The 9167-nt window shown below is 38.2% G+C and overlaps 1 protein-coding gene across 1 annotated transcript in view; it reads left to right on the plus strand.

Annotated features, from left to right (window-relative positions):
• The window catches only part of GNA13 (G protein subunit alpha 13), a 29445-nt gene extending 20581 nt beyond the window's left edge, over positions 1 to 8864 (plus strand). Inside the window, exon 4 of the mRNA XM_054709941.1 lies at positions 3446 to 8864. Within this exon, the coding sequence (XP_054565916.1) occupies positions 3446 to 4018 (573 nt within the window). The 3' untranslated portion in view covers positions 4019 to 8864. The remainder of the gene's footprint in view (positions 1 to 3445) is intronic.
• The last annotated feature ends 303 nt before the right edge of the window (positions 8865 to 9167 follow it).

Raw genomic sequence — 9167 nt, forward strand, 5'->3', positions numbered from 1 at the left:
TATCACTTTTCCATTTGGTCAGATTATAAGCCTTAAAAAAAGTTAAGAGAAGCCTTAGTAGGTAAACTAATTTTTAAGAGTTTTTTTCATGTTTTCCAATCCAGACACTGACCTGCTCTTCTTTTTTTTTTTTTACTTTTAAAAAATATATATATTTTTTTAAATTAATTTCAGAGAGGGAGAGATAGAAACATCATTGATAAGAGAGAATCATTAATCGGCTGCCTCCTGCATTATAAGGGAACGATCCTGCAACTCGGGCTTATGCCCTGACCAGGAATCGAACCGTGACCTTCTGGTTCATAGGTGACGCTCAACCACTGAGCCACAGCGGCTGGGCTGACCTGCTCTTCCTAACTTGCCTTTTCACATAGGCCTTCTTTGAGCATACCGTTTAAAGTAGGTCTCCTCTTGTTTTCAGGGTCAGCCCTTGCTTGTTTCAAACCTCCTTGCTCTTATTACTGCAGTTGGTTTACTTAGTTCTGTGCTTATTGGTCTTTTGCTATAGGCCAACTCCAGTAAATTTTGTGCTAACTGCTTGGTGTCTTATATTGAGGACAGTTCTAAGGCTACATCTGGAATAAAAAGGAAAAGGTACTGTAATCAGTTGGTAGTTGTAAAGGAGGGAAGAATTGTAAGCCTGGGTGCACTGCACATCGGCCACCCATTCTGTACATGTTAGACAAGTCCCAGGATTGCATTTGCTTCTCCATCTCTGGCTATGGCACCAGGGTCATTGAAGCCCTTCTGTGTGCCCAGCCCCATGACCCTCTGGTAGGTGGAACAGCACCTGGGTCAAGGACATGGGTTCTGCAGCCGGACCACCTGGGTTCCAATCCCAGTGCTATCACAGACTGGCTCTGTATGACCTTGGGCGTTTCTAAACCATAGTTTTTTTTCATCCATGTCATAGGCATAGTAAGAGAACCGACCACATAGGGTGTGGGACAATTACATGAAATAAACCCCCTGTCTCAGGCTGCCATAACTAAATACCACAGACTGGGAGGGCTTACAAAGACATTTATTTCTCACCGTCTGGAGGCTGGAAGTCCAAGATCAAGGTGCTAGCTAAGGCGTGTCATGAAAGCCAGTCAGCAAAATTCAGATCTGATGGAGTATGGGTGGTTCCGAACTCACGATGCAGGAGGGGTCAGTCTGGGGTGGCTTAGAGATGGAACCAAGAGGTGCAAGGCATTCAAGGCAGAGAAACTAGTGAAGAGATGGTGATCCACGCCTGAGATGGAAAAAGTGGGGACAATAAGGAGGAAAGGAAAAATGTAGGAAAGATTCGGAGAAGGAACCAGAGGATTTAATGTGAGATAGGAGATGATAGAGAGGCTTAAAGAATGCAGACATTGTTGGAGGGACAGGAAGTAGAAAGGAAAATTTACTGGTTGGACTTGGAGGAGTTGATAAGAAAGAAAATGAGTTTTCTTATTAAAGACATTGTTTTTGTGAATAGATTGTCAAGTACAAATGAATGGTGAGCATTTAAAAATGAGACTGCAGAGACTTGAGTGGAAGTTTACCTGCCTGTCACAGCCTTCTTGATTTCCCTCTACAGCAAGTGGCCGTGGTGGTGGCAGCGGTGGTGGTGGCTGGCATAGTAGGAACTGCGAGATAGTAACGTAAAGTGTGCCAAACACGACTCTTAAGCACTTCATTCCTTTAACTCATATAGTGCTCACAGCACCCCTAGGAATGTTACTATATTTTACAAATGAGGAAATTGAGACGGAGAGGTTAAGTGACTTGTCCAAGGTCACACAGCTAGTATTAAAGCTGACTTTAGAATTCACATTCCTAATCACTATTACTGCTACACCCTTTAGCATTAAATGACATTGTCCTGTGTTTTATGTTTTGTATGAATTAGCCTTTAGCTTCCTAACTAGAGTGTTAGCTCCTAATTAAGGCAATAATAAATATGTTTTTATATTTTTGGAATTAGAACATTTTTAAGAAAGAACAATTCAGGGCTGGCATGTTTCTGAGGCATCTGGCACACAAGTGCACTGTGAATTGGTACCACCTTCCTAGAAAGCAGTTGGGCATTTAGTGTCCAGGGTTATCAAAATGTTTATAACCTTTGACCTCATAATCTTATTCCCAATTATTTAGATGTTTGCATGAGAATTTTAATTGCTGCACCTCTATTACTTAAAGCAAAAAATTGGAAACAACCTAAGTGACCACTAGTAGGAGAATGTCTATGTAAATCCTATCACATTAATCCATCGATGTAAAACAGGTATGTGAACAGCAGCTGGAAGGAAACCTGGAAATGCCAACACGTTAGAGTCCCAGAGTTACTTAATCAAATGGCTGTTGATTACAGATAACTGTGAACTGCCTCCTGTTTTTTCTTTACTTCAACACGCTATTTTCAGGAGATAAGTTTACATTCGTATTATAAGGACACTTTCAAAATCATATGACATATTTGGAAAGACACAAAATGCAGCATTGCAAATAACAATCAGCACTGTTTAAAAACTTGCCTTGATTCTAAAAAATATGTTGACCTTGATGATGAGAATTTAAGGCTCTTCTGTTCAGTATTGCCAAAAAGCTGTGTCAAAGTTCTGAAAAAATACTAGCCTGAGAAGAGAGAGTTATACTGCATAACGAAGGGCACTGGTACGGTGGCCGGGGACTTGAGACCAGCAGCTTCCGTCTGCCAGGGTCTGGTGTGGACTGAGCCTGCTCACCGAGAAGGGCTCGTTTGATCTTTGCATAAACCGTCCCTCAGACGCAGGTAGGCAAGCCATCGTCACCTTCATTTCTCAGGCAGAAGTGCTGACAGAGTAATGACGACTTGTGTCAGTGGATGAGACAGCTGGAACACAGCTACACCGAACCCTGGAAACAGACCCAGAAAGTGGCCAAGGAAAGTGCGCTAACTAGTTACAGTAGAGGAAGTGTTTTCCGTGTTTGTAGTCTAGCAGCGATGATAACATGGAGTGACAGCAGAGAGGGTCTTAGTCATTGAGGCAGTAAAGGAATGTTTAGTGTGGATTAGAGAGAGGAGAACCTAGAAGTGACCCTCCTGAATTGACATTCAGACTTTAGGAGCAGGTGTGTGTATGAGCAGTGAGGTCACCTTGGCTGAAACTACAAGTGGGTTATGGTGGGGAGTTATACTGAAGGCAGATTCACAGCAGTTGGTAGGTAAGACCTTACTCAAATTTGAGCAGGAATGAAAAAAAATAGGTGCTGTTCATTTGTAATGAATTTTGAACCAGTCATGGTACACTAACATTTTAATATATTTGGCATTGTATAATTGGAATAATAATAGTATTCATGCTTTAGTATTATTAAGAGGTGTCGACATGTTAAAAAGATAATTTTGTTTGCATATCCATTCGCTAGACACTTAGTAGAACATTAAAAATTCTAATTCTGGATTCCTGAGTATAAAAGCTTTTTTTTTTTCCAGGATTATGTTCCATCACAACAAGATATTCTGCTTGCCAGAAGGCCCACCAAAGGCATTCATGAGTACGACTTTGAAATTAAAAATGTTCCTTTTAAAATGGTTGATGTAGGTGGTCAAAGATCAGAAAGAAAACGTTGGTTTGAATGCTTCGACAGTGTGACATCAATACTTTTCCTTGTTTCCTCAAGTGAATTTGACCAGGTGCTTATGGAAGACCGACTGACCAATCGCCTTACAGAATCTCTGAACATTTTTGAAACAATCGTCAATAACCGGGTTTTCAGCAATGTCTCCATAATTCTCTTCTTAAACAAGACAGATTTGCTTGAGGAGAAAGTGCAAATTGTGAGCATCAAAGACTATTTCTTAGAATTTGAAGGGGATCCCCACTGCTTAAGAGACGTCCAAAAATTCCTGGTGGAGTGTTTCCGTAACAAACGCCGGGACCAGCAGCAGAAGCCCTTGTACCACCACTTCACCACTGCCATCAACACGGAAAACATCCGCCTGGTTTTCCGTGACGTGAAGGATACCATTCTTCATGACAACCTCAAGCAGCTTATGCTACAGTGATGTACAAAAGACTTGCTGTTTTAATACCTTTTTGTCTTTTTTATTGTTTTCTGTTTGTTTTGTTTTTTAAAATAGTTTACAGCAGGAATTAGAAAAATCTTGATGCTGTGTTGAAGTTCTTGGAAATCTTAGTCCTTCTTCTGTGGACTTTGGTTTGTGGCTGAAAGCTGCTGAATAACAACACATTGCCAATATCTGCTGGAGTTTAGGCTTTGATCGGTTTTGCTATGGCTTCCATTAGAGTGGAGTTGTAATTTCCTGCCAAACCTCAGTCGAGGTATAGTTCAGGCTTTAACTCCTTCCACTTTTCAAACTGAATTCTCCTGTAGTGCCAAGTATAGCAGGTGTCCTTGAGTATTTGTAGTATGAGGTTAAGAATATTCAGTTCTAAAACAAATAAGATACCTTTTGTCTGCCTGACACATAACTCAACACTCGTGCCTAGCTTTATGGTGACCTATTTTGAAATGGCTGTTGGAAAAAATTTTGATCTTAGGAATGACATTCTATAGACTCACCAGATTTAGCCTTCATGTATTTTTCATTACTTATATGCACAACAGTTGTTTTGTTTTAAAATTTCTGTGGTTCCTAAAGGTAATGTTTTTAGTGTTTTAAAGTTTACATAAGGATTTCTGGTTTGATGCTAATGGAAGTTCACAAATGGTACGGGAGAGCAAAAGGCATCAAGTGCCATATGTAATGTTTTGGTCAAAGTTATGAGTGAAATGCAGTTTACCCTTTTTATATTTAAATACCATGTAATAAAAGTGCCGGATGTGAAACGTTCTGGCCATGGCAGAAACTAAAAATTGCAAGCAACTTGATAACAGAACTTTCTAAATAAACATAACCTTTCCAGATGTTATGTGTTTTACTCTCAGATTTTAAATCCTGTTTCACATGATTTGGGGCCTTACTGTAGGAAACCATTTTGTACCATCACAAACATCTTTCTTTTGCTCTCCTGTCTATTCCCATCAACTCAGAGAGTGGCATTTTTGGGATTTTTTGTTGTAGTTGTTCATTTGGAGCTTGCAGTATTTTTGTATCAAACTATTCAAGAAGGTATTATTTCAAATTCCTACTCATTCTTGGTATGTCACTAAAAAAGCACAGTATGTGCATGTTTGTTTATGAAATTCCAGCTTTATTGAAGTGCATTTGGAATGTTTTAAGGATATTCCTGAGAACAAGAGATAATTTTTTTAGTTCACACCAAAATCTGATTGCATTTGACCTCCCTCCATTTCTTACCAAATGAAAACATACCCACGCGGTAGCTTTTTGATTCCAGATACACTCACAGCAGACTCTTCAGAATGGCTGGTTTGCAGTACTGAAAATCCTGGCTTGCAGGGTAAGTGCAGTGTTGGAATTGGATTAGAGAAAAGATGGACAAGGCTGGGGACAGTTTGGAAGTGGCAGCTTTTCTCCTTTTCCTGAAAATTGTGATTAAGATGTGATATCCGTCACTTTACTGTATAGCTGACTGGGTTCTCAGGTATTTTCTTGGCTAGGAAGTTCTTGAAAGATGGGTGAACATTATGAGTCACCCACCGTTAAGACAATGGCTCTTGGTCTGTCTTGCTGTCTAGTATGAGACTAGGGCTTTTCTCTGAGCTAACCAGGGATTGTTCTTGCATACCTGACTTTTCTTGCATTTGCAGTTCGATCCATAGTCACTTCCAGTATTTTCATGCCTTGGTGATACATGACCTCCAGACCTGTCGCCCACATGATAATGCAGGTGTCCATGCATGTTTAAACATCTAGTGCTTCTTGCCAAAAAGAATACGTTGTTTAAAGTCATCGTTAGACTGGACTATGTGGTGGAGAGTCTGTGTAAATTTAGCTAATGGTTTTATGGAATGGCCAAACCATTCCAGCGAGGGGCTAAAGTGAATTCCCTATGTGAAGGAGACACGTGGCCTGTTTATGTTATATTTAAGATTTGTGACGTGAACCAGAAGTATTGCCTGACAAAGCAGAAATCACCAGTTTCCCCATATTGGCTACTACCAAGAAATGTTGAAACACCAAACAGATATGGTTTTATTTTGGGCAATTGTGATTTTCTTTCCTGATGTGTGTGATGTCTCAGAGTCAACCTTCTTTTATGGTAAAATCTAGAATACACTTTGAGGCAGTAAATTACTTATATTTAATGGCAGGCTTGTTTAGACATTCAGTAGAACTATGAAGTTCAGTCTGAATGCCTTAGTCCACTCCTTTTTATATACTGTATTTTTAAACTGGATGAAGGAGTCGTTATACCTATATCATGCAAACCAAATCCTTTTGAAATACCACTATGTGAAGATGGAGGTGACATTTAGTGAACAAAATTAAAAGGGTGCTCATAGTTATGCCAATTCACCCCTAATCTCTAAAAAAGTGATTTAAAGTTTTTTCATGTGTTAGATTTTCTTAGACTTCATGATTATTTGGAATAGGATGTGCCTAATTTTCTTACATTCTGTTCTTAAATCTGAATGTTTTCTCGTTTAATTTTAAGAAATGCTACAAAATATCCTCATTGACCTTGAAGAACTTTGTAGTATACAAAGTTGCCTTATATTATAAATCAAAGAACACCACAAATTTGGGCCTTGATTTTCATATAGGAAAAAGGTTTTGTCAAATGTTTTCTGAAGATCCAAATAATTCAAGGCGTGCCTCTGCTGCCTAAGTATTATTTTTAATAACCTGAATCATTGCTTTCTGCCAAATACTGTGTTAAGTTTAAATCTTCATTTCAATCTTGTCTGGAAAGGGCACTGGATGGCTGGAGCGCAGCCGCAATCCGAGAAGGCAACGTGAGTGAAAAAGGGTCATTCGTTTTTGCTTTGTTTTCTTTGACGTTTCATTGGCATGTATTTTATGAAGTGAGGAGCCTCTGGTGAATCGCTCTAGTGAGGTTGTTTAGGGAAATCCTTGTTCAGTTGGTGGCAGTGGTTGGCTTACAGTAGAAGGAAGTAAGATGACCTTAGTACCAGAAGTGACTAGAAATATTAATTTAGATTTGACAGAAATCATATGTCCTATAATTTTTTGTAAGAAGGAATAAATAAATCTTAACTTCCAATGTATACCCAAATACTTGTATTTATGCTTTTGATGAAATGTATTTTCAGCATTAATACACATATCCAGTTATGCCTTATTTAGATAAAGAATAAAGTTACCAAGTTAATGTTCTGAAACTCAAATCACTGTTTGAGAAGCCCTCAAATTGGTGCTTTCATTATATAATGATACATTTAGACAAAACCCCAAACCAAGCCATTTGCAACAAGATTCTCTCCATTGCAATTTGTAGCAATGTTATTTCTGTATATGTAATGAGAAGGCAAAATTATCAGTGTTAACTCTTGTTTGGATTCATGGAATCATGCCTGTAAAGTTCAGTTCACTATCTGTAACAAACTCCCTAATAAATCTAGAGAAAGTTACTCTGTTACCTTTTCATTTCTTCTAGTTTTATTTGAGGAATCAGGACAGAAATTTTGCACATGTCTTTTTCAGTTGGAGATCTACTTAGTGCTGAGCCACTTTATCTCCTGTCGTATCAACAGGTTAAGTTCCATTAGTCACCGACAATCTGGTCATGTACTGCTTTACTAACAGAACTGATTTATTGTGGGGTTTATTTTTTAAATGATAGGATACAGATTGGCTTTTTGTCCAGTAAACATGAGGAAGGAAGGGATTGTATGAGAGTGGGTGTATATGTGTCTCCATGTCCCAAATAATACATACCCGTTATTTTATGGTACGAGGCTAGGGCTGAAGAAGTTTATGCTAGAAATGGAAGTATAAGACTAAACCTGAGCATTTTAAACAAGTTGGCTTTCATGGCTCTTTCATGGCTTTTCCAAGTACCACCACGTTGATATTAGCCTTAGGATGGCAAGTGATTCTTAACATCGTATGGAGTACAGTGTTTGTACCGCTAGCATTCTTATGTCTGTACTTGAATGTATAGTTAGCATTGAAATAAATACGTTCATTCTTATTTCATCCAGGTCTAACCATCTGATTTCAAATGCCAGAGCTTATATGGACCAAAAAAAGCATTAATGATAGGGCATTGTTTTCTGGGTTAAGAGGTTTTGAGACATACTCAAATCTGTTGATAATGATCATTTCCAGATGGATCAATGTATGCTGACCCACTATGCATAAATTTTCAATCAGTGAATATCATGATAGAAATAGACTACTTTCCTTGGGTTTGTATTTTTAAAAGCTTATATGTTGCTTGCCATAGTAAGTGATGCATTTGTCCTCATTCACGCCTATTTGATGGTACGGGGGCGGGGGGAATGTTAATTCATGGAAAGTATATGTAAAAATGCAACAAACTAACATTCCCCCTTTTTGTTTTACCTCTTAAAGCAGAAGTAGAAAATGTTTTCACTGGCTTTTCTGTACAGTACTACTATACGTGGGGAGAGCTCATTTACCACAAGGAGCCTTATCAAAAAGTGTATTTTGTAACAACCTCATAATACTGTACCTAACCAAACATGCTCTGTATTAGCTCTGTATAAAAGTACTTGTGGCTTAGGATTTTTTATACATATATCTTTTTATAACTTTCCAGGAACTAAGCACATTATCTGATATTGTAAATTATTTTCTGTCAGTGCTTTAGTTCAGGATTGGCAATAAATTATTTCTAAAAGAGGTCTGAAAGTGGCAAGAACAGTTGGATTTTATAAAATGAGTTGCTAGTTATTAAGGCTTTTTACTTTTGTACATATTTTGCAGAATTTTTGCCTCTTGCTTTTAATATTTGCTTTGTAAAGATTACTGACATTTAATAAACATTTATAAACTATTCAATACTATGATGTTATTTAAGCTACTTGCTAAATGTAAAATGTGAAGCAGGCATTTATTTAAAATTGGAAGCAAAAGTTTCATCTGGTGACTTTAAAGCACAGAAATCTCTAGTTCGGTGGATCTCCCAATGATACTCTGTGCCTTAGCATTCCTCCGCAAACGTTTCCTTACTAAAGATGGAGGTGTGGACTTCATCCAAGGAAGTTCCCAGACTCTTACTACATTTTTGTTGTTGTTGTTTTTAACATATTTTATTGATGTTTTTTTTTTTACAGAGAGGAAGGGAGAGGGATAGAGT

This window comes from Eptesicus fuscus, chromosome 20 (genome assembly GCF_027574615.1).
Source record: "Eptesicus fuscus isolate TK198812 chromosome 20, DD_ASM_mEF_20220401, whole genome shotgun sequence".
Classification (NCBI taxonomy): domain Eukaryota; kingdom Metazoa; phylum Chordata; class Mammalia; order Chiroptera; family Vespertilionidae; genus Eptesicus; species Eptesicus fuscus.